The sequence below is a fragment of the Anguilla rostrata genome, chromosome 7 (assembly GCF_018555375.3).
Source record: "Anguilla rostrata isolate EN2019 chromosome 7, ASM1855537v3, whole genome shotgun sequence".
Taxonomy (NCBI): domain Eukaryota; kingdom Metazoa; phylum Chordata; class Actinopteri; order Anguilliformes; family Anguillidae; genus Anguilla; species Anguilla rostrata.
The window spans coordinates 48,918,792-48,944,247 of record NC_057939.1 but is presented as its reverse complement, the minus strand read 5'-3'; the positions used below and the strand labels follow the sequence as shown (position 1 = coordinate 48,944,247).

General features: G+C 45.4%; 2 protein-coding genes across 5 annotated transcripts; one reads left to right on the top strand and one right to left on the bottom strand.

Moving 5' to 3' along the window:
• Positions 1–717: 717 nt before the first annotated feature.
• On the top strand, positions 718–11,223 carry cax1 (cation/H+ exchanger protein 1). 2 transcript variants are annotated; one of them, XM_064344857.1, is made up of 20 exons: positions 718–875; positions 3,459–3,614; positions 4,294–4,415; positions 4,573–4,681; positions 4,796–4,912; positions 4,998–5,059; positions 5,765–5,917; positions 6,119–6,304; positions 6,614–6,716; positions 6,907–7,048; positions 7,140–7,323; positions 7,704–7,803; positions 7,895–8,013; positions 8,474–8,511; positions 8,866–8,978; positions 9,107–9,252; positions 9,621–9,715; positions 9,830–9,908; positions 10,111–10,219; positions 10,735–11,223. In XM_064344857.1, the coding sequence occupies exons 1-20, from the start codon at positions 803–805 to the stop codon at positions 10,806–10,808; spliced, it is 2,280 nt and encodes a 759-aa protein (XP_064200927.1). In that variant the 5' UTR covers positions 718–802; the 3' UTR covers positions 10,809–11,223. The 2 variants fall into 2 exon arrangements, with proteins under 2 accessions (XP_064200927.1, XP_064200928.1); XM_064344858.1 differs by lacking the exon at positions 3,459–3,614 and having other exon boundaries at positions 719–875.
• A 284-nt stretch (positions 11,224–11,507) lies between these two features.
• Positions 11,508–25,450, bottom strand: klhdc10 (kelch domain containing 10). Of its 3 annotated transcripts, none has more exons than XM_064344861.1 (10): positions 25,214–25,450; positions 20,684–20,776; positions 17,421–17,642; positions 16,679–16,833; positions 16,416–16,564; positions 16,190–16,274; positions 15,729–15,795; positions 15,444–15,491; positions 15,062–15,201; positions 11,508–14,810 (listed from the first exon to the last, which is right to left on the bottom strand). In XM_064344861.1, the coding sequence occupies exons 1-10, from the start codon at positions 25,305–25,307 to the stop codon at positions 14,601–14,603; spliced, it is 1,263 nt and encodes a 420-aa protein (XP_064200931.1). In that variant the 5' UTR covers positions 25,308–25,450; the 3' UTR covers positions 11,508–14,600. The 3 variants fall into 3 exon arrangements, with proteins under 3 accessions (XP_064200931.1, XP_064200932.1, XP_064200933.1); XM_064344862.1 differs by lacking the exon at positions 25,214–25,450 and adding an exon at positions 23,540–23,968; XM_064344863.1 differs by lacking the exon at positions 20,684–20,776.
• Positions 25,451–25,456: the final 6 nt, after the last annotated feature.

Here is a 25,456-nt window from a genome sequence, read left to right as displayed (position 1 = left end):
TGCATGAACACCATTGGCATTTTCAAGTCCACTCGTCTGAGGAAACATGAGGAGGAACTAGGTTTCTGCACACTTAAACTTACAAACTTTTTTTTTAGCCCTTAGCACTGAACCGTACTTCCTATTTTGACACTCATGAGAAGTTGCTGGTTTGCTTAGAAGTATCTTGACAATTATGTCACAATGACAGAAAAAGAACAGAAGCATGGGCTAAGACTTCACCTCGTTCATGACACCGCGGGTCTGTCCATAACAGTTTCTAATTATATTTTGATTTATTTAGACACAGGTGAAACAAAGACATTTTAAATGAAGCTTCTCTGAAATAAATGTCAAATTGTTGGCCTATTTATGGCCTAAATGGTAAAATTAATTTGAGTGAGCTGGACTGAATTTTCTAAATAGTCAGGCAACCAATTAAATATCACAGTGCTAATGCAGATCGTCAACACACGACTAATGTGAAATGAGGCGACGTAAAAAAGTGCAAACTGTGGAACAGGAATTGGTTTTAGGATTTCACTTGTGGGCCCGTTGTGACGTTTTTGCTTTACTCACTACGTTTCCCAGTATCCTTGGCGCTCTGGTACCAGCTTGCACGTGTCGTTTGTTTGAGGAAAGGTGGGTGTGCTGCTTCACACTATGCGCGTAACCGCGCAGTCCTCTGTGATTGGTGTGTACGTGCCACATGGGAAGTTCTGACCACTCACAGGAGTGCGTGTTTCACGCGAAGAGAAACGCAACCTTTCCTACATCCCCGAACATGAGGGCTTAAATGGGAACCATCAACTAGGTAACAGAAATGTCTCTTCCAAGTGAAGATATGTCAAAGGATTCAGAAAATTGCAGACGGAGGTCGACTGCCGACAGCACAGGTAAGACATAACCAATATAAAATTCACGGGATTTTGCAAACGATTAAATCTCTCATCTATATTTCACTGGTCCTATATATAAATCTTGATACTCTTTACAGCGTTACACTACTGAATTACGACAGGCATCCCAGATATTCAAAGTTGTTACTGAGCTTGAAAGTAAAGTTTAATGTGATAGTTATTTATCTAAACATATAGGCCTAGCAGAGTCAAATCATTTTGAAAAGCGGTTCAGTTGCGTCGTAGCCTGCAGCGATTTGTTGAAAAATTAGCTAGCACCCTGACAACACAAAAACAAGCCGATTGACTCTAGCTTGCACAACTAACTTAGATCACGGTAACATTACAATTTTTGTGCGGCATATTGGCACCTGTTTGCATGTTTACACGCCTGAATGACTATAAACTGGTTACGTCAAATTCATTATTCCTGTGAAACCTACCGTGAGTTTGGATGTTTAGTATACAAAGCCAGCTTGCCGAAGAGTAACGATAAAAGCTCCGAAGTAAATCTGTTCCGTGCATTCGATTCAATGAACCGTCCGTGATTTCATGCTAGATAACTATAGACGGTGTACGACATTGAAGACTGGCTCTGAAAGCAGAAGTTGATACTTGACTTAAGGAGACCACGCTCGAGGTCTTGATTACACAGTGTCTGGTGTTTGTACATGATATGGGCAGTTTCGGATGCCAGAGAAAATATAGCCCAGTCGTGCTACTAAACTATGACATGTGATGAGATTTTTTTCGCCTATGTGTGTTGTTTCTCTAATTAAAAACTGTTGGTAACATGTAGGCCTGTGTTCGTTATACGGTGATAATTTCACTATGGAATATCTCATACCACTTCAAATAATGTTGGCATTGTAATTTTCCCATATTTATTTTAATAACAATCAGTATGCAGTTAAGACAAGTCACAGTACTTTACATCACAGTGCGCATTAATATTATTTTATGTACTCACCCTGTTTTTAAACACAGACTTACAAATTATTTCCACTGAGCACTTGTTTTGGCAAGGACGTGCAACAAAAATCTAGTGTAGTTCTGTAGTTTTTTGTTGTGCTCAGTGAGTGAGGTGGAGGCTTTCCCCCCCCCCCACCTCACAATTCTAAATCTGGTGCCCATGAGCGCCCATGGTACCAACAACATACTGTGTGAGCCGATGTCCAAAGTAAATATTTTCTTCTTTCATCCGCAATGGTGACGTCACAAAATGCCCTGATAATTACCGGTGCTACTTTCTTCTCGTGAGACCCAGTATGAAAAAGAATCTTTCTGCGGCAGTACCGGCAAGGCTGAAATTCGCTCTGTATTGGTTTTGCGGTACAGGTTCTGGATCTTGTTTTTTTTTCTTCCGGACACAGCCTCAGTCATCAGTGCGCATGTCAGAAGGGAAGAGATAACTATCATGGCTTTCTCTCCGGCCTTTGGCATTTTTCACTAAAAGGGAACTTGAGCCCCCAACCCCCTCCCCCATTTTGTTTTTCCGGGGGCTCTAGCCTTCTGTAGGTAACACCTGCCTGTACGTGTCAGAGACCAGTAGGAAGTCACTGCATGGCTGTCTCGTGCCGTAGAGCCTGTGATGTCAGGGCTTGGGTGAGGAGAGGGAGGGGGAGATTTCAGATATGATCTGGCAGAGATTGTTTTGAATTTGATTTAATTGCGAGCTGATCCCCAGGGCTATGTGGTACTCTCTCCTTTTAACAAAAGCATTGGTTAAAGTGTCCCCAGAGGTATTAGATGTGGATCTGGCATGATTTCATTTAAAAAAAATTTTGTCTGATTGTGTGTACATTTTGTAAGACGGTGAGAGGAAGTCGGATGTGTCGTGGTCTGTTTGCTCTGGTCTGGTGATGGAAGTGGTGGTAGGGAGAAAAGAACAAGAAGTACTAGGGCATGGGGAAAGGGGGCCCGGGTGGGGGTGGAGGGTTTTGTCGGTTGGTGGGTGGGGAGGGGGGAGGTTGGCACTCTGGCAGAGGAGAGACAGTCAGGCCCTGTCCGCAGGCTTTGGGGGGCAGGGAAAGGGCATTTTATCTGACTGTGGGCACTGCATGTTCCTCTCAGACCAGAGGGGTCTGGAATGGGTTAGAAGCAGGACAGGGGCATTCCGGAACTCTCCTTCGGGTCGCAGGTCCCAGGCAATTTTATCCCAGGCCATTTCAGGTCCTGTGCTTGTTTTTTTTCCCAGCCTTGCTTTCCTTCTTCCACTTCTAAATTAGTATGAAATTCTCCTCGGTTTGCTTAGATTTGACGGACAGTTGTTAAATTTTGTAAAATATTGTTACTTGAAGTATTATTTAGTCCATGTGGGTCAGTTGCCTATGTGCACTAAATAGGCAACGTCTGCATAATTCTCTTTGCCCTGCTGATGATCCTATCAGTGAGCTGGTAGAACTAGAGGATATGTGGGCAGATTTTATGGCTGATATACAGTTGAATTTGCTGTTCTAAAAATTACCCAGGAGCATAGATATTTAGCCTGTATTTTGCATGTGTGTAACAGGGTGTGCGTGTGTGTGTGTGTGTGTGTGTGTGTGTGTGTAATGGGGTGTGCATATTTGCTCCCCTCAGATACTGTGTGGGACCCCGAACCCAGACATCACCATAGGGGCTCCATGTGTGACAGGCTGTGTGTGGCCAGCATGCACCCCGAGATTTTGGGCACCCCTTCGCCAAGCCTGTCCCATCAAATCAGCTTACTCACCCCAAGATACGCTGGACAGAGAAGTGTGGCGCTTCCTCTCTCTCGCTTTCTCTCTCTCTTTCTGTCTCGCATTTGCGCTTTCGGTCTCCCCCATTCTCTCGCTTGCTCTTTCTTTTGCTCTATCTCTCTCTTGCTCTTGGCATATCTGTTCCCTTCCTCTCTCTCTCTCTCACTCTCTCTCTCTCTCTCTCTCTCTCTCTCCCCCTCCATCTCGGAGAGTCTCTGCTTTCTGTGCCCGGTTATCTCAGGAGATCTCAAGCTCCTCCCTGCTGCCTGCTTTTACCAGCCTGTGGGTACAGCATGGGGTTTGGTTAAGGCCTCTAGTGTGGCTCTGTGTCATGTGACTGGTGATTAAGCACTGGGAGTCACAGAGCAGAGATTTTCAGTCAATTGACCTCAGCAGTTGGACTGCAGTGGGAATGTAGGTAGTGAACACAGCCTTCCTACATGTGGAGCACTGCAGGAGGTCTGTGGGTATAGCAGGCTGGTGACAGGTGTGTAGAGTGGTGACTTGTGATGGGTGTACAGGTTGGTGACAGGTGTCAAGGTTGGTAACGGGTGCACAGGTTGGTGGCGGGTGTCCTGGTTGGTGACAGGTGTGTATGAGGGCGGACTGGTGACAGGTGTCCGGGTTGGCGACGGGTGTTTGGGTTGGTGACGGGCGTCCATGTTGGTGCATAAGTGTCTTATCGGCGCCCGCAGGACACTCCTTCCCCTCGAAAGGCGTGCCCGGCTCTGAGGACGTGTGGGAGGAGGCTGCCTGCAAGACCACCATCCGGGCGGAGAACGAGGTGGAGGCCCAAAAAGTGGCCAACAACTACAAGGTTGGTGAAAGGCTGTGAGTGCCCATGGGCGGCTGTGGGTGGCTGGGCAGTTTTGGGGGGAGTGCGTGGAATCACCAGAGCTTGCAGAGCGCACAGATCCCTCTCTCCTCCCTTGGTCCGAGATGCACCGCATCCTTTCGTTTGTGACCTTTTTCAGTTCGGCTTCAGGAAGTGGAAGAGCCACATCACCGCCAGGCCCTTCGAGGACCGGTCGGACATCGTCAAGGAACTTTACTCGGAGCTGAACGTCGTAAGGACCCCTGCAGGTGGGTGGGTAGGTGGGGGGGGGGTCTGTATCTGTTTTCCATCAGAAGCACAGAAGAAGTATGTATTATTTTTTGATAGATAATTCTCGATATTTGCTTCTACCACCTTTGCAGGCTCTTTAATAACATGTGGAAATGTGGCATATGTGGTGCTGTTTGGCTGGTGGATATCTTTAACCTATTTCCTGGTCAGCGTTCTGATGTTCATCACAGTTGTTGGAGTCCCGTATGGTATGTAATACTTCCTAAATCAATTCACTTTTCATAATGTTGAGGCACTGTAGCCTTCAGCTCTGATTTTGTGTCTTTGTTTTAGGGAAGCTCTGCTGGAGGTTGTCTTGCTATTTTCTGTGGCCATTTGGGAAGGCAGTTGACAAGGTAATGGCAGCTGCATTGTTAAAGTGCTGAGTTGTGTCTATTAACAGCTCTTTCCTCCATCGCTATGCACTGGCTCTCCCTGTCTTTCGTTTCTCTTGTGGCGCACCACCTTGTTCTCTGTTGGCAACCTCCTGTGTGCGCAGGCCAAGAAAAAGGCAGAAGTCTCAATTTTCACTTCCGTTACCGAGTATCCAATTAACAGGAGCGCACGCTTTGCAGTGTTAGTGTGCTATGAAATGTCACCCAGGTCTGGGGCCTGCGGCGTCATGTGAGAAATGCTCTGTGGGCCGTAGGACCCGAGGCTGTAACTCGCCATGGCCAATGTGGGCCTCAGGGAAAGCCACTTCACCTTTTTAGAACAATGGGTTTTGCGGAATGTTTTTTTTATTTATTTATTTTTTATTCTATGTCAGTGTTCTAGAACTCCAGTGCTTTCAGTCAGCAGTAGTGATTGTGACATCAGCATTGGAATGTTCAGTTAAGAACATTCCAATCACATATTTGTGACCTCACACCTTAAAGGTTTAAGCACATTGCTGTAAGGCAAGGGTCGTCCCTGGAAGGCTGCAGTGTCTGCTGGTTTCCGCTGCTCGGCCTGCTTAATGGCAGGTGCTGGAAGGGGGAACCAGTGGCCGTTTCGCGTTTTGGAGGGGGGAACCAGAGCCCTGTAGGGGCCACAGGTGTGACTGTCCCGTCTCTCTCCAGACCACCGGTGCGGTGGGGAGGTGCTGTGTGATGTTCCCGAATTGCGAGGCCATCCCGGAAGTGGACGAGATGAAGGAGACGTGCCCCCTGCTGCAGCCCACGCCTGTCGAGCTGCCCCAGGACCCCCACGATCCCCAGCTGCCTCGCTATTGGGTGAGCCTGCCTCAGTGCAAGGGGTGGAGCTTTGTTATCATGGAGATTACTGCCACAGATTCTATAAAATCACCAGATACTCAGCTCCTGTGTTTCTTCAATGTAAATTACACCACACAACAAAAAAACTTGTATGAATGAGGTCATGAGGTCAAAAGAGCCTCCTCCTGACTGTGTTCTGACTGTTTTTTGGGGGTGCAGTGTCGAGTCAGCACCTACGTTTGGCTGCTGCTGGGGTACCCCTTCTTGTGCTTGGCGCACGCGCTGGCCTGCTTCCTGTCCTGGATGCTGGTCTTCACCATCCCCATCGCAAAAATGAACGCCCGGACCCTCTGCTCCATCCTCCTCCTGGGCCCCGAGCAGATCCACGTCGAGGAGGTCAAGAAGGTGAGTGCTGATCTGGGATCAGCTGTGCCCCCTGCTCCTTTCTGAACCCTATCCATTACGAGCTAAAAGGCTCCACTGATCCTAGATCAGCCACTCCTAGATCAGCCAAGATTCGCCTGAGAAACTTTATGAATGTAAGGAGCGGTCGGTCGGTTCGCTCTTTCTCTGTGGGATCCTGTAGGCCCGGGGTTGTTCAGCCATGATGTGGACAGTCCCTAGGGTATGCACAGTTTTGCTCCTGTGTGGGGTTTTTTTAAAGTATCTAGTTGTCTTGGCCCCTTTAAGTATTTTTTTCCCCTGTTCTCGTAGACTCCTCAGGGCTGTGAGTCTAGAGCTCTCCTCTGCTGCTACCACGCCTTCAACTGGTATTACTACAAGTACACGGTGGATGGGATCAACGTCTTTGCCGTCAGTATCCTTTAGAGATGGCCAGTCAGGAGGACTGTATCCAGAATGTATCCGCACTTTGTCCTATTGGTTGGTACTCTGAGTGATGGCACTCCTCTCTGTGTTCTACCAGTGAGGTGATGTCATAACTGTCTTACTCTTTAATGTCCCGGGACTGCTGTGCCTGTCACCTTCCTTAAAGCCCGCTCTCTGAGACCTCCTCCCCCTGGTCATCGTTACCCTGGTGATCGGCTACGCCGACAAGGGGGACCACTTCATCAGCTCCGAGACCAAGTTCGCCACAGCTGTTTGCTCTATCATCCCTGTGTCCTACTACATCGGCATGGGCATCGCCAGGTAACGGCCCCCGTCTCCCAGGGCAACACCGCATCAGTACCGGCACCCGTAATTTGTAATAATAACCGGTCCGCTCTCCGCTACCCCGCAGTATCTCGGCGCAGAGCAACTTCGCGGTGGGGGCGGTGGTGAACGCCACCTTCGGCTCCATCACGGAGATGACCTTCTACATCACCGCGCTACTGCGAGGACACAAGGCCGGGACCAAGTGCTTCGAGGAGATCGTCAAGTCCGCCCTGACGGGGACCCTGCTGGGCTGCATCCTCTTCATACCTGTGAGTGTTCCTGGGGGCCAGGGTCTTTTTGTGAAATTCAAAAAATAAATAAAAATGCTCCCTCCCCTCTCTAGGTCATTCAGTTTGGAATGGCCAATCATTTTCCTCCAAGGCACTCAATGCTCCTAGCAATTTACCATTTTGCCATAATAATGTCTCTTTTCCTTGTGGAATGGTGGGATATGTATGGGCAGCCTGACCTTCGAGTGTAAAGAAGAGCTGTGCTGATTGGTTACATCTTCTCACCTCTCCCATGCTGATTGGTCACATCTCCCCCACTCACCCAGCTGTTTTGTCATGTTTCTTTTTCTCCCTGCTATGACTGGTTGCATCATTAGCCAGCGCCCCTGCTGATTGGTCGCATCTTGCACCCTCCCTAGGGGATCTGCATGATCATTGGCGGCTGCAGGCACAGGGAGCAGAGGTTCAACAGCCGCTCGGCGGGGGTGAGCTCGGCGCTGCTCTTCATATCCGTGGGAGGTGAGAGGTCGACCGGAGCCGCGTACTGCCGCTGTACTGGCCCCGCCTCCTGGTCTGGTCACCCGTATTTCCTCTTCCCTGTCTCCCGCAGGCGTGTTCGCCCCCACGCTCTTCTCGAAGGCCTACGGTAACCTGGTGTGTGAGGGCTGCACCAACTCCACGGGGAACGAAAGCGGCACCTTCGTCTGCAAGAACTGCCACTACGACCTGGTAGCCCCGCCCCCTGCCCTGCCCCGCCCCTCCCCTCTGTCCTGCTCCAACAGCATGTCTCACATTAGTGACCGTGTGAATTTCCATTTGGAGGATTATTAAAGTCTGCCTGTCTATCTATATCTATATACCTATCGTCTGCCTTGCTTTTCACGGAGCAACACAAAGATTGAATTTAGTGGTTTATATGTGTGTTTGCTGTACATTGGAGGAGCAGTGCAGGAAAGGATCATATTGCTCTGTGATAAATCTATATAAGCTTCCTCGGTTTCAGTCTGTTTCAGACTTTTTACCACCTGAACCAATTTTATTTTACCTATTTTGCTTATTTTAGCAATTTTGTTTGACCTCTTAGGGAGTTAATTTGCTAGACATTATGTAAATGCTACCTTTCAACTCCACTGATATAATATGTAATATGTTTAATGGAGTTTTTTTTCTTGTGTTTTTTTCTTGGCAGGGTGAAAATAACCACTCTCTGTTTCGCAGCCATATTGAGTGAGTCCTTAAGCCCTGTCAAACAGATCAGGCCTTGGCAAGTTACATTCTGCTCCAGAGCTTAATAAATGTGAAATCGCACGCAAAGACGATGCAAGTTGGCCTTTTAAGAAATGTATTTATTTATTTTTAAGCTTCTTTCCTTCCAATAATTGTGGAATTTCTTTGGTATTTCCGTCACTATGATTTTGAAGGTTGTTTTGCTGTCTGCTATAGAGAATGGAAAGGCAACTGCACTGTTTTTAGACAGCTGATTTTCAGCAGTGCCTCGCTCTCTCTCTCTCTCTCTCTCTCTCTTTGTGTGTGTGTTTTTGCGCGCGTGTGTTTGCGTGTGTGTGTATGTACATGCGTCAGGCCCCTGGTGAACACCATTTCCGTCCTGCTGCCTGCTGCCTATCTCATTGGCCTGATCTTCACACTGAAGACCCATACGCACATCTATGACATCCACATCAGCGGCTGCAATGGTCAGTGTCCTCCAAGCTTCGGTCATCTGCTTCTTCTCACGTGTCCCTTTCTCAGAAATCTCATCCAGAGTTTCTAAACATTATTCTCCCCCTTGCACGCGGCGTACGTGTGCCTGTGGTTTCCATAGCTCCTGGCCATCATGGCGCAGTGGTGCACTGGTCCCGATGGAGGGCCTTGATCATCCTCATCATCGCCACGCTGCTGATGTCTGCCTGTGCGGATCTGACCACCGAGCACATCAAGCCCATTCTGGCCTACTCCAGCATCTCGCAGGTAGGCCCTCATTCCCCAGAGCCACCAATCTACACTACGAGGCTGTTTCCCTCATGATATTGGCAGATAACCTTACTGTGGATAAATTGAGCGCCGTTTCATTTGGTTAAAAATGTAATGACGTGTCAAATTTGGACCGTGCCAGGGCCAACTGGAGCTAGCATGTCTGCAGGGCATCCTGTAATTGGCGCTAGTAATGATCAGTGAGGAAGGGATTCATCCAGTCGGGATAACAGGCCTCATTGTGCACTGGCTCCCCCTGCTGGTTTGTTGGGGACCTGCATGCTTGTTGAACTTCACGAGTGTCTTTGTCAGACAGTTTGTGCAACCAGACTTGTAAACGTACAGTTTTTCTCCTGGGACACCAGTACTTCATAGGTGTTACCGTGCTGGCGATGGTGCCTGAAATTCCGGAGATTGTCAACGGAATCCAGTTTGCCCTTCAGAACAACATCAGTTTGAGGTCAGATCCTCATGTTACCTGTGTTAGTTAAACAAAGAAAATCTGTTTGTTAATTGACTTAATATTTTTCCATTTATTTTAATTGTCACTAATTTAATTGTTTTCCCTGTCTAGTTTGGAAGTAGGCAGTTGCATAGCAGTCCAGGTCTGCATGATTCAGATCCCCTTACTGGTCTTATTCAATACTTTCTACGTAAGTGTTTTTCCATTTGTTATCTTAATTGTTATTTTTATCTTCTCCAAATATATAATGAGTGCATGTGTGTAACATTCGAGCGGAGACCTTGACGCTTGACGTATCCAGATTTATTTTAAATGTGCGTAAACTCTTCTTTCGCGCTTCCTGTTTCCCTGTCTGGGGTCTTCCGTTTCCCTTTTCTTCGCCACGGCTACAGGACGTCGGATTCGTGCTTATATTCAGCGACCTGCACCTGTGGGCCAGCATCTTCAGCGTGATCGTCGTCAACTACATCTTCATGGACGGCAAGTCTGACTACTTTCAAGGTAAGCCGTCAATATTACCGCAATTAGCGTTTCCACCATTGACGTGTTAAAAGGAGGGAAAAAGTGCATTTATTGATGAAACTGTCCTTTAGTAGTCACTGCTTTACACAGTTGTTGCCAGGAACCTGTCTGTTTTTTTTTTTTTTAAAGAATGGCTCCCTCTAATGGAAAAAATAATTAAGGCCTTGCTGGCAAGGAGATGGTCTGGGGAATGATCAATAAATTAATTAATGGTGAAGCTGTTGTGATGATAATTGAAACATTTAAGAAAGAACAGCCTGTGTGCCTGTCTACGCGTGTGTGTGCGGGTGTGTGTGTGTGTGTGTGTATTATGTCTGTGCATCTGTGTGTCTGAGTGTGCGTGTATGTGTGTTTATTATGTTTGTTATGTGTGTGCCTGTGTGTGTGTGTGTGTATTATGTCTGTGCATCTGTGTGTCTGAGTGGGTGTGTATTGCGTGAGTGCGTGCGTGTTATGTCTGTGTGTGTGACTGGACTCACTGTGTTCTCTCACAGGCACTGCTCTGGTGGTGGTGTACCTCATCCTGCTGGCTCTGTACTTCTTTGCTCCCACACCTGCTGGCTGCTGATCCAGAGAGAGAGAGAGAGAGCGCCATCAGGAGCTGCTGTCCCAAGCACCGTTCCTACATCTTTCCCCTTCTCTTTCCACCCCACACCCCCCTCCTCTCATGGTAGCCTTGCTGAGACAGCAGCTGCCCCTAGTGGTGACATGAGGGACAATGAGGAGGGGATCTGCTTTTTGGAGCCCCTGTGTAGCCTCTGGTGTTTTGACATACGATCACGTCTCAGATGTTTCTGTTCTCCCCTTAATCTTAATATTAAAACGCACTGATGAATATGTTTAAAAGAAAGAAAAAAAGGAAGATGTATACATAGTTTTTTATAGGAATTTAGCAATACTTTGTTAAAGGAGCAATACTGAATTTGTCATGTGAATGTCTATTAAAACCCAGTCTAATATTTAATTAAAAAATGTTAATTATGTACAGGCTCAGTTGATGAACTTGCATATTTTTTATTTACTTTTTGCTGTTTCTGTCAGAAACGTGGCAGTTTTCATGTTCAGACAGGAAACCCAGTCTAGAGGGGTAACTCAGTATAACAGCAAGCTTCAAAACATTGAGGGAGTTTCTCTGCTGCATTCAGATCTGTAAAATTTACAATTTAGGCATTTAACAGACTCTTCTAGCCTTAAATCAATAAAATTGCTCACCAAAAAAGGAAATATTCACATCTTTACATCAAGTTTTCAGGTAATCAAAGAGCCATAACCGTTTACAGTACAAGTTTATTGATTCATCAACAATGAAAACAGTTACACATACAGGTAAGTAGTGACTGCCTTGTTTGTACAGCAGTGACTTGATCCCAGAAGCCCCTCCCCTCCAACAGAAAAAAGGTTAATTATGACATCATGCACACCAGTCTCTTGTCACATGCACAAATTAAAAGGAGAGGGGAAATGAACAAAGGAAGTCAAAGGTCAGGCACAGAATTCGGCATGTGCGATCCCTAACCATATAGTAGCCAAGCGAACAAAAACTGCTGTCCCCAAAAATGTTCTTTTTTTTCAATTTAAAAAGTGCTAGAGGAAAGGGTTTGGGAACACATACAGTACTTCCGTTGAGAAATGGGACGAAGACGCGAGTTTGGTTCCCCTCGTCAGAACCTTGTGTTCAAAGTGTCTTACGTTAGCTTGTTAACTATGCTGGTGTAAGGGTTCAGGGGAAACAAACTCACAGTGTGGCATCCCCTTTACGGATTCACCCATTGAGCAGCTACTCTAAGAACTAACGTGCAGACTAGACAACTTCTTTATCAACACTTTTTTTATATATATACGCATGGTGAGAGGGATGTGGTGTTTAAGAACAGTGTCGGATTTTTAAAGTTGTTTTTGAATGGCAAAGGGAATTTTAAGGCCCCAAATATCCTCCACGTCAACATCGTCGTGTGCTGACATATTTGGCATTACATAGTTATCCCTTCTCCATACAACATCCACCCAGTGACCTTTGACCTATGTTATGTACTGCAGCACAGGGGGAACATTAACTTTGAATAAAGCAGTTTATATGAAAAATTGTGTTTTTCTACACAATTTGCTCAAGTTTTTTTTTTGTTTTCTGATGACCAGACCACTGCAAATAGTGGCCCTAACTGTACAGGCCCACAGAGATGGTTTAAGATGTTCCACAAACAAATAATTAAATAGGTTTCCTTAAAAAGGAAACCAGTCATCGCCCCACCCCATCCCAAAGACAAATTTAAATCCCAATTCTTCCAACAAGGCAAAACAAACTTTCTTAAAAGTCCAGACATTAAAAATAAATATTTTGAAATGAAGTCCAGAAAATAAATGAAAGGATGCCTAAAAATGTACGCAGAATAAAATTTTTCACCCAATAGAATAATAATCTCACTAGATGAGGCCAGCACAATTATAAAGGACAATTAAAATTGAATCCGTAAAAGGCTTTTACACAAGTTCCATAGAAATGTCATCACACTGTTTTTAAAACTTGATAAAGGCAATCCTTTGGAATTAACCCTTAGAATTAAAAAAATATGAACAAGATGAGAGATGAGGAAAAAAGAAAATCACAAAGGTATGTCCACAAAAGTAATCAAAATCAAATTTCTGAAAGGTGGGCGGTGCAGAACAAATTTGAAATACAATTTAAAATGGCGCCATGGATACGAGAAGGTCATGGTGCCAAGATTTCGTTCGTTCATTTGAACGGGTAGCCTCTGATCACATGTTCAGGGTCATCGTTCATGCCCAATCAGGGATCAGAATACACTACATTCTATGTATATGAAGTAGCAGACAAACTGACGCCATTTTTGAAATTTATAAAGGACCTCATCCTTCATTTTGGACACTGTAGCATGAATTTTAAAATGATTTACTCTTTTTGGGGCCTTCTCAAGAGAGCCAATAATTGTTTTAAATATCACCCTGTTGCATAAAAAAAGAAAGTTACTTCATTACTGTTAAAATGAGTTATTGAAAAAAGGCACTGAATTTCTAAAGGAATATCATGTTTCTTGTTTAAATGGATATAAATCATTGCACTAGGATAGGCCTGATAAGTAAAAATAACTGGTCAGTGTTTCAGACTATAGGCAGATAATAAAAAAGAAAAATTAATTTCACATTTTAAAAAAAGACTTAAGCACCATATTCACAGTGAAGTAACATCTGGTGTGTAGATGGCTGTACAAGTAAGTAATCTGAAGGTATAATCGAGGAAGACTGGAAACGGGCGGGGCAAAACAGAGTACGGAGAAATCGTGGGGCGGGACAGTTTGAGACTCAGGGGCTTGATTTGTGTTTTTATTGACCTTTGAGGACCTGCGTCCCTCAGTCCAGCCCAACACAGCGGCAAAGGGGATTAAAGATCATTAATATTTAACTCCTTCACAAAAATCAGCCAATCAGAATGCACTTCCTTTCAAATTTTCAGCCTTTCAGCCAATGTACCAAAGGAAAAGAAAAGAAAAGAAAACTGTAGAAGGAAAAAAAACTATTTTAAATGATCGTGCAGACATTCATAAAACTAAAGATTTACAAGTGGGAAATGGCAGTCACAAGGTTCTGAACTCAAGAAACGACAGTAAATATTACAATAAACAACTGACCAACTGAAATTTCAAATGGTACGTTCAAATGAGAAGATACTGGCAAACTACTCTTAAGATTGAAAACCAAGTCTGATTTTATTTGAAAAAAAATAAAAGGAAAACTGGAGATCCTATAAAGGATATGGGACAATGCTAGTCAAGTGATAAAACAGTTCATGCAAGCACTTGAAAACACATGACACATCCTTCTCTGCACATTTTATCTTATTTCTGACCAGATGTCTCCTTCATGAATATTAAAATATCTTAATAAGGATGTTGTTGTAAAACTCAAAAATACGAACTAAAAAGGAAGGGGGAATTTTAAGAGTTTGAATCCAACCTTTACCAAACCTGCACCACGCAGAGGCGCACACACACACACACACACACAAACAGCAGAATAATCAACTTGGCTTCTGAGTCCAGCACTCTCGGGGTAAATCTTGGGGGCGAGCTGGGCAGATGGGGCTCTTCTCTCCTCACACAGTGTCGATAAAACCGGACTTAAAAACAAGATTCCGTTGGGGTTTAAAAGCATCTTTCAAAGTGCAAACAAAAGGAAAACTGAAAAAAATAAAACGGAAATTAAAAAGGCATCCAACGTTTTGGTTTTAAGGCGGGCTACATTAAGAGATCTCGGCAGGGGCGGGGCAGGGCGGGGCTGGGGCGGGGTCTGGAGCCGGAGCTCTTCGTTCAGTCACGCGGCCCCGGGGCCTGGGGGCCGGGGGCCCTCATTTCAAACGCTCGATGAGGTCCTGCGTCAGGCCCAGGTTGAGCAGCTGCATGGTGGAGAGGTGAGCTAGCTGGGGGAAAGACCGGAGCAGCCTCTCCCAGCACAGTTCCAACAGGCTGGGCACCACCAGCCAGATCTTAAACAGGGAGCCAGTCCGCTTGTTCTCGTGAATGTTCACCACGCCGCCGTGGATGTACATGCAGCCGGCCTGAGGAGGAGGGGGGAGCGGGGGAGGGAGAGAGAGAGGGAGAGTGAGAGGGAGAGAGGGAGGGAGAAATGGAGAGAGAGTGAGGGAGGGAGAGGGGGAGAGAGAATGAGATGAGAACAGCCAATGCTTAGCTAGGTTAGCGCATGCAGTGGACGCCACCTGCCCAGAAACTGCTACACGTCTTTACTGTGCACGCGTTTGTGCTCAGTCTGTGCGAACACGCATTGATATCTTTCATTTGAACAGCTCACCGGGGTTACAGCAGCACAGTGGAAGTAGGCCGGCTCGGGCATGACCGCGGGCAGCCTGGTCCACTGGAAGGTCTGCAGGTTGATCTTCCACAGATCGGCCAGGATCAGCTCCCCGTTGTAGCCTCCGCAGATGAACACGTCTGAGGAGAGCGGCGGCGGCGGCGGCGGCGTTAGCGCAGAGACACCAGAGCGGACTAGCCTCATAAACGCCTCACAGCCATAAAGGCTTTTACAGAACCAAGCAGCGCAGCCAGAGTGCAGGACGGCGTATAAGAGACCAGCGTAACTCAATAGCTATTCTCAACGGTGACAGCTTGACGTCTTCAGCAAAGTACAATACATAGAACAAGGAAGACGAGAGTGAAGCGGAGGACAGACTCACCGTTGCGTATCTGTACACAGCTGTGACACCTCCTCGCAGCTGGATACCCTGTCAAAGCAAAACAGAGGCTGCACCAAACTTGCATCTCGGACCACATTTAAAGCCGGCATCCCCCCCTCTTTCATTTCACCACCAGTGTCACCTGATCATCCGTTTGCTTTAAAGCACACCGAAAGACTGCTTAGCAAAATTCAAAAGCAAGTTACTTTTACTTAGTTACGTGTGAATTGTATTTCTTGTCCATACGTTTAACATTTCCCTCCCCTGAGCACATTAAACACAAACCTAGTTTTTCATGCGGCTTGGTGGCGATTTCCTCCCACGAGTTTGTCTCCAGGTTGTAGGCATGAATCTGAAGAGCAGACAGACAGACAGAGCAAAGAGGGAACCATAAATGATCTGTACTATCCAAACAAACTCTGTCTCCATGCCGACGACAAGGGAAAGAAAGATTTACATTCGACGCTTAACATTTTCCATCTCGACAACAAGACCTGCCTACGAAACGTTTGGCTGCATTACTCAGCATTAAGTTCAGGCAAACTTAAGTCTTGATTATTTCAACATTTTGCACTTCTACTATGCTTTTCTAGCAAATAAATGAAGTGCGTCTGGTCGATTTACTTTGGTGATCATCCAACTTACCAAACTCTGTTTGTGAAGAAATAAAATACATAAGAAAAGGCCTTAGTCATTGTTTGGGATGGGCAATAACTGAGGGGGGCGTCTCAGAGTTCACACAGTACCTTGTCCAAAGGATATGATGTCCAGGAAGTTCCGCCTCCCAGGATAAATATCCTCTGCCCATCGTGTGCTATTTCATGTCTGTATCTGAGGGAGGAGAGAGAGCACGTCAAACCTGGATCAGGCTGTGAGACCACGCCTTCGACCCCCATCTCCTACCGTGAAACCATGCCCCCAAGCCCCGCCCCCTCTCCCGGCATTGGCCGCTCCCCTCGAGGGGCTGCTCACCGCTCTTCCGGGAGGTCGTCGGGCGGGTTGTTGGGCTTGAGATGAATCCACTCGCGGGTGGTGAGGTCCAGCCTGTGCAGGTCTGTGCTGTAGATGTATCCCGTCGTCCCTCCGAACACGTACAGGTAGCCGTTGATGATGGCCATGGCCTGAGGAGCACAGCAGGATTAGCGCGGACTGACCCCTGACCCCTGACCCACGACCCCCTGACTCAGTGCCATTAGTCCTGAGTCTCGCTGTCGGTGAAGGGCTCTTTGTTCTACCTGTCCATAAATCCTGTTGGGCTTCTTCCCCCGGCAGTTGAGCAGAGACCATCGCTTGTATTTGACGTTGCAGACGTGGACGTCGTTCCCATTGTTCTCGCCGAAAGGGATCCCCGTACCGCCGAACACCAGCAGGTTGTTCCCGTGTAGGACAGCTGAAGGAAATGGGGGTGGGGGGTGGGGGGGGAGGGCGTGTTGGAACAGATCAAAGTTAGGCAGCAACTAACAGCATGGAGTCTGGATCTCACCCAAAACCCCTAAAACAACCACACCCCACCGAGCTCATCTAAACTTTGTAGACTCTGAAACCCGCTGGCTATTTAACACACTAGTACATGGAAACATTATAGGACTGATGGAATGCATTCATTTAGTACAACATAAATATAGCAATGTCAAAGTTACCAAGGGCGTTTAAACTACACAAACTATATTTCATCTGAAAGATAAAATGACTTCAGCCAAGGGAATGCAAAATTAGCCTTATATTTTTTTACTTTTTTTTTTTTTTCCACGAGAAAATAATACACTGCAATTATCAAAATGTGCGAAACATTTTTTCCCCCATTTATCTGGAAGTCTATATGCCATTTTACATACAGAAATTTTAAAAGAAAATTATAGGAAAATCTTATTTTTAAGAACCCACTGAAACTCCATTGCAGTCCCCAATCAGCGAACCCCTGATGCAGACACAACACCGCCACCTGCTGGTGCGGAGGCAGCGGGCGGGGGCGCTCACCGGACATGGAGGCCAGCTCCGTGGGCATGTAGCCCTCGGTGCGGATCTGCTGCCAGGTGCCCGTGGCGAAGTGGTACCGCCACAGCTCGCGGAACAGCGGGTAGTCCTCGTTCTCCGAGCCGCCCGACTCGTCGTAGTCCGGGTTGTAGCCGCCGAAGACGTACAGGTTAGCGTTGTCCGCTACGCAGCGGTGTCCGCTTCGGGCGGGGGGTGCGCGGTGACCTGGGGGGGGGGGGGGGATGGGGGGTGGCGGTGGTGGGGGAGGAGGCGGGGAAAAGAGGGTCGCGGCCGTGTTAAGAGAAGGAAGAGTGGACGCTGCCCTAGCATCTTTTCAGGGAGGAGCGATTTCCACTGAGTGTCCGTGTTTCACAACTCATGGGAAATATTAACTGAAAGCGCAAAGCCTCTGCGCTATTTTAGCTTACAAACCCACCGGTCGAGGAAATTAAAACGAATAATTAGCATCTGTGGGCTGTGAAATTGAACACGTATTCCCCTCTGGAAAAAATGTCAAAACACGAGTTGGCCTCTGGAACGTGGACGCTCGCACGGAACTCGCTCGTCCCTGTCGTTTCCGACGGCGATCGCGACGAACGCACGTCTCACCCGCACGGATGCTCGGTGACTGACGTCCGAAAACATCCCGATAACGAGATGCTAATCTGGGGCTTTTAATTGGGAAAAAGCCTTGAGGAGACGCGCTCTTAATTATGGTAAATTAACCATGTGGTGCCCTCTCCTGGAACACTACCACGTTCTTTTTAGCCATTCTGTGGCTAACAATTTCAAAAAATAAAAAATTTAAATCAGGAATAGTATGCCATTGTGGGTGCTGCGAAGTCTCTTTCCATAAGACTGACAAGAAGTTGTACCATCTCATGGGTCCTTAAAATATCATTTTACTCAAACGTCATTTGATAACAATGCACAGGTTTCAGTGAATCCAGACACATACTTTTCATTTAATGCAAAGACATACTACGTCTTCAAGCCAATGTTATGCATTTCAAATGACTGCTCAAAAAATGGCAATTATTTCCACAAAGAGCAGAGTCAAATTTTGCTGACTTGGGAGGAAAGGTTTAAACGTGGCACGATTTAAGTAAAGTTTGTAAAAATAAAAATTAAAACGTGCCACTGCCAAGAACTAATACAGCAAATTTCTGGAGGAAAACGACACAATATCAAACAAAATACCAAAAAAATGTATCTGGAATATGCATGTTAAACAGTGAAAACCACTCTTCCCCCAGATTATTTTCCAGCCATTTCATACAGACAAGGATCACATTCTACTCTCATCCATTACATTCCGGAACATTCTGTGACAGATTTGGCAGCTGTTCGTTTGGCACAGGGAAGAGCGGACATGACAGTAACAGCAAAGAACACACTATGCATTACAAAGCAACAGCCACTTATTATTATTATTATTATTATTATTATTATTATTATTATTATTATTATTATTAATAAAAATAAATAAAAAAAACATTTATAGGCTTGTGAATTTCCACTCAAGTGAGCAACGATCAAGTTCGGAATATGGGGGAGTGTTTTAATTTTCTTTTTTATTTTAAGCTATATGCACAGTTTTACATCAAGCTGGACACAATTGTTGCTGCTCACTGCCAAATACCAGGGCTCCATGACTAAGACTGCGGTGTCATGTTACTTCATTCAATCAATTATTTCTAAGGTTCTAGTATGCTGTAAATCTGCAAACCAACAGCCCTGAGAATTCCAGAAACGTCTCAAAATCTCCAAACACAAAATGGAAGTGTCTAAACCACCATGACTTTGCACATGCAGTTGCATAAAAGATTTCAAAACAATTTAAACATCATAAGTCCCAAATTTCAGGTATAGATCAATGATGCCTTTTTACGATACACCTTATTTGACATTCCAAAAAATATATATATAGCCTAATGTTAAAAAAATAGTTCTGATTTGTAAAGTACATACAGAACATAGCACATCACGAAACCGCACGGCATCAAACTAATCACCCAAATCACAGTATTTACAGAGGGTAGCTGCTCCGCTCGTAAACTGAGTTTATGACAAGCAGTGGAATCTGGAGAGGGGTTTGTGATGCAAGACGATGATTACAACCAGTGATTTAAAAAGGCTATAGCCTTTCTAGCCATCCCCTCTGCCCAAACGCACATTCACACACACAACCAAAAAAAATAAAAATTTAAAAAAAGGATTCTGGTTATACAAGCTGGAGTGAAAATACTGTTAACGAAGTGTCACTGAAGACACACGCCTTAAGTCCTGAAAAGTGTGTACTCGCTGGACTTGCAATCACACTGTTATGTGGACAGTAACAGGGTGCTTAAGTCACACAATCATTAACCATCTTTCTTTTTTCCACCCTAATCTGTACCCAATGCAAATACCAGTACCAAGTCTCATTTTTTCTATTTGTCCATGTCATGGTGCTCCATGATCCTGAGTACTGTCAGTTGAAACCGTTTTGCATAGCAGTGCTTTCAGTGAGCTCTAAGGTTTTTCAATGGCGGAAATTTGAAAATATTTAAATGCTTTTTTTGGGGGGGAATTTCAGTTAAAATGAGGACCATTCCCCGTTGGAGATTGAGGGGGAGCAACATGTTCCTTTTCAATCACCACAAAACCAACCAACTTTAATCAAGCCTTTGGTCAGGCGTTTACACGATTACACGGTCAGAAGGGAACAGTAAGTCCACCTTACTGCTGCGGGGGGAAAAAAAATACATTATAATAAAAATTCAAGCGTTCATCAGCTGTGGTCAAAACAGGATGTCCTCACGTATCTCGACGCTTATGAATCACTCCAAAAGCCCACACAGCAGCCGACTGAGAGGGACACATCACGAGTGAAAACAATTCAAAACAGGAAAGACTCCACAAAAAAAATGCAAAAAAAAAAAATGGAGGGGAAAGCAGATGTTAAAATGCCACACGCCAGAACAGACACTGGACACTCGCACCCGTGCCCCCGACACAAACACACAGTCGCTCCGATGGAACCACACCCAACAGGAGGCCAGCCTGAAGAACCGGGTGCTGGAGAGAGGTGGCCTTTCGCCTCGAAAGCCAGAAAAGAGTTCGGGGAGCCAAGGGAGAGAGGAGGAGGAGGACGACGGACAATCGCTCGGCTCCTACAGGTCGCTTTGAGCCTTTTGCTTTAGTTCTTTTTTTTTCAGAAATTTTTTTTTTTTTTTTTTTTTTTTTTTTTTTTTTAAGAGTTTCTGAGCTGGCACATTACCCACCTTCTCTCAAAAACCTGTTAGGGATCCGCAGGCTGGGGCAAGGCTGGCTGAAGATGCGTCGAGCCTGAAGCCACCGTACTCTCTTCTTTGAGCCTGTCGCCACAACCACCAGTCATGAGTCAGTCACACAGACAGCGCAAGACAATGGCAAAAAAGAATAAACAACAGTCAACTCCGCACACTCGGCTACACCCGCTGCACCCGCCAACTCTCTCCCTAGCCTGCAGCCCACGGGGAGAGAGGGACAGACAAAACAGACAGACAGACAGACGGACAGACACATGGGACATGAGAACAAAATATGCCCTTTCCCAGAACAAAAAAAAAAACCTTTAAGAGAGGCGACAGAACTTTCTTTCCCTTGGAAAGCTAGTGGAGACCCCCTCTTGCCGTTGATTTTCAGACAGGCACCGCAAACACAGTTTCTCAAAAAGCAGACCCGGAGCGAGGCTGTGCACTAACCACTCATGGGACATCAGTTTGATTCGCCATTTCTTATAAGAGATAGAAGAGAACACAATAGAAAATGCAGTCCAGGGAAATGGAACTGAATTTAATGAGAACAGAATTTTACTGCACCCTTTCCCCCCTTCAGTTGCTCTTTATCACTTGAAAACTTTATGGTCCCAATTAATTATCACTCATAAATATGTATTTATTTTGCATAATACAGTAAGTGCATCATCATACAAATGAATAATGAATGACAAATACAAAAAAAATAAATAATAATAAATAAAATTAATCTTCTTCTAGAGGTGAATAAAGAATTTGCATTACAGGTCAGACGTGGAAATGCAGTTCTGTCAGAACATTACCCATGGTGCCTTGCAAAGTCAACTCGCTGCAGAAAGCTGATAAGACCGAGCAGACACACACACAACTTCAAACTGCGATATCCAGCACGTGCAGGAGGAGGAGGAGGCCCCCTGAAAAAACTCTCCCAAGATCAGGCCTGGAGAATGGGTGGGTGGGGGGGTGGGGGGGGGGGCTGCAAAAAGCCTGCTAGACAAAGACCCCATTCAAACAGTAAACCCAACAAAAGCAAACACAACGTGTCACCGTTCTAACTACAGCAAAATGGGTGCCTTGGATTCCACGTGGACCAGTCACCTCACCCAGCGAACGAACAGTGCAAAGCACCGGCCCTTCAGCACAACAAGGCATTACACGTAAATGCCGTCTGTTAAGCTGTTATGCTCAAGTGCAAACACAAGCCACAGACACCGTGACCTCGCCTTAATCGCCATTCAGTTTCCAAACCTCCTGTTCACAACACGTCTGTGTAGCCAACTCTCAAGCACCCTCGTGTAATCCATTCACCTGGTGCCCCCCCCCCCCCTTCACTTTATTGATTTTTTTTGGCTCCAGCTTGGTCTTGCCTACTTTCCTCCTCCTCCTCTCCCCCCTTCACATTTTCTACTAAGCATCTCTGTGACAGTGTCTCGGTAATAGAAATTGCCTACAGCTCAACTGAATTGTTTGTGGTTCTGTGGGCACATGCATTTTTAAATGTTCCATGGATGAGAACACTGTGTGCATAAAATCAGTCCACACAGGCCGATTATTTATTAAATGGCTCTTAGGAGCTTGGTGGGTTGCCAGAACAGATTTCTGCTTTGTTCTGCCCGGTTATTCAGAGCTGCTCATAATTGGTGCTGGTGAGCAGTGAAACATGGAAATCCACCTATCAGTGCAACTGGCATCCCAGTGCGGTCCTCCTGTGCATAGTTAGAGCAAATAGGGGCTGACTGCATGTTTTTCAGAGGATATCATTCTAGTCCGGGGGGTCCAATCTTATCTGAAAAGGGCCTATTTGCGAGCAGGTTTTTGATTTAGCTCAGCACTAAGACACCCAATTCAGCTAATCATAGTCTTCACAGAAGACCTTGATGAGTGGAATCTGGCATCATAGTGCCAGGCTACAACAAAAACCTGCACCCAAATAGGCCCTTTTCAGATACGACTGGACCCCCCTGGACTAGTCTGCCTTCTCCACAATTCTTCTCCATGGAGGGGACTCCAGCAGAGCAGCAGGCCAGCGGGCACAAATGGGACTTCCAAAATCAGGAGATAAAACAAAACAGGGATAAGCAGTTCAGTGAAAAAACCTGTTTAGTTTTTGGGACGGTTAGCTGCCTGACATTGGCCCGAAGCCGACGCATTAGTACATCACAACATCATAGAGACCAGAGCAGAAATATAAACGGGTCCCTGGGTTTGGCAAGGTCAAGAAGCCTCCTTGTTCCAGCTCACTGAACTTACTGATTCAACCAGTCATAGGTTGTACCTACGGTACCTGCACTGCAGAATTTGCTACCCATGTGTGAAATGAGCTGGCATACAAAAGGATACAATACACTGTTTCCTACAAACTGATCATAAAACTTAAGATTTCACACTTAGCTTACCGTACAGCAAACTTTAAGGATTGACCCTCCCACCCTCCATTCAAGGTAGAAAAAAAAACATGAAAAAGAGTAATTCTGCCTGGTTGGGATAACTGCTAAACTAAAAGGCCACTAATTCACTCAGACGGTTGACTAAAAATGTGACGACAGCTGTCATTTAAAATAATCAAACCAATCGCACAGAACATCAATACAGCACAATGACTCCCTATGACATTGAATGCATAAGCAGCAATTACTGCACACTCTCTCTCACATCAGCACAAGGGGAGCTGTTCGAATTGGATTCTTGGTCAGTACCTACAGGCTTGTACTTTATCCACAGGGGCTAAAGTACAGATTCAAGCTGTATAGGTTTTAAGAAAGGCATTAAAAATCCAAATCAATTTAAAAAAAAAAAAAAAACACCGACATGACACTTGGCAAAATGCCACTTCTCATTTACCTTTAATGCTCCAATCTGCCCAGGGGCATAGGTACTGACACGTACACTCAGTACACTCACGTGCATGCGTCATGACCAAGCTTATGACAAATATTCAATCATTTTTCTCCTCATTTTATCACTGTGACCTGCACGAATTTAACACCAGACTTCCATGCGCTGTGTGTTGGTGTTCCCGAATCTACCTTTTACGGAACTGCTACAATTCCCAAATCAAGCACAAATTCATCCTTGCGTTTTAGCGCAGCAAAATCAACACGGGGTTTCAAAAATCAAATCAATTGTCCCGGGGTTTGTTTCCGGTTGGTGCGGCCGCGTTTAATGTCCCATTGTTATGCGACACGACTATGCTCTTTTGACCAGTCGCTGCAGCAGGATCGTAAAATCAGAGATTAGGCTGCGTTTTTTTTTTTTTTTTTTTTTAATCTTGCGGAGAACAGATCCAGGAGGCAAGCAACGGCAGTTTTTTTTTTTTTTTTTTTTTTTTTAAAGACGATTTCCACATCCCGAAAACAGAGCAGAGAAGGCCCTAATAAACGTGGAAACCAAATGTGGACATGCCTTCACAAATACTATGGCAAACAATGATATTAAATCAAAAGACTTTTATCTGACGTTGTATTACTGGTTGCATTTCCTCAGTTATTATCCGCGCCACAGTCCTGCATGTCGTAGGCATACATGAAATGCGCACTGATGTGTTAATCAAGCGGACACCCGCGATTAACAGTCGGGTCACTCAATAACACGGCCAGATAAAACGTAGCAATACATCCAGCCGATTTGCTAGCTAGTGCTCACCGGTCGTTAGAGCATCAACTGGTCGAGCCAGTAAGAACTAACGTGGGTTTTCTCCAATCAGTTGCAATTTTAGCATGTAAACAAACAACCAACACAAAACGAGACACCCAGCTACACAGCAAGCTTAGTATAAGTTCAACCATTTGCTTTGTTTTGCTATTAAGAACGCAGACTACGGGTAGTCTGACTTTTATATAACTGGCAGTGAATAAAACACAATTCTTTTTCAAACGCGTTTAACAAATGAAGCCAGTACACTCAATCTAATGTTTACATTACGATCAAGTAGACTAACGCTGGGTTAGCAGCATTTCCTGCCACCTTGGCCAAACCGCTCAGTGGGCAATGCACAGAAACATAGTCGGCGTTTAAGTTTGCCCTGGTCAGTACCGGACTTAAAATCCGTTACCTACTTTGTTTTCCCTAGGGGTTGTTTATTAACTTGCATATCTACTAGCTATCACTAGCTAGCTACCAACCTTAGCACCAGCAATGATTTCATAATTTCTAAACGGCAAGATCGAGCTAACCATAACTAGGTATCGGCAAATTAGGTCTATCCAACAATTCAAGTTTTAACGAGATGAATGTCGTTTGTCTACAGTCAATCGAACCCATGCATTTCAATTATCTCTGCTTTAGAAAATACGTTTGCCGGGCTTTAAATAAAGCTAGCTGCTAACTATAACAAGCTAGATGCAAATTCATGTTAGCGGTCTAGTGAATTAGCTAGATTTAGAAATACTGCAACTGCACGGTTTTGCTTGTAACCACAACGTCAACACGAAACCTTTTATCAACGTTTTAGCCAGGCAGCTAGTTAGCAGGCTAACAGAGAACCAGTGTTATGACAACGGATTGTTTTTAACTGACCTGCTACTCTGAGTGGAGGCCTCCCTGACAGTTTCTCGAATTTATTCAGCTGGTCCAAACTGCGAGTGTTTTCAGCGCCTTCTGCGGCTGACATGATTTCACAAACGAAATTAAACAAACAAAATGTTATTTAGGTGAACTTAAGCGTTGAACAAAACCTTTAAGGTGCTGGTTTTACATTCCTAATACTGTGCTAAAACGACATCGCTTCTCAGAGAAAAAAACCCATCTGCCAAACTGCGC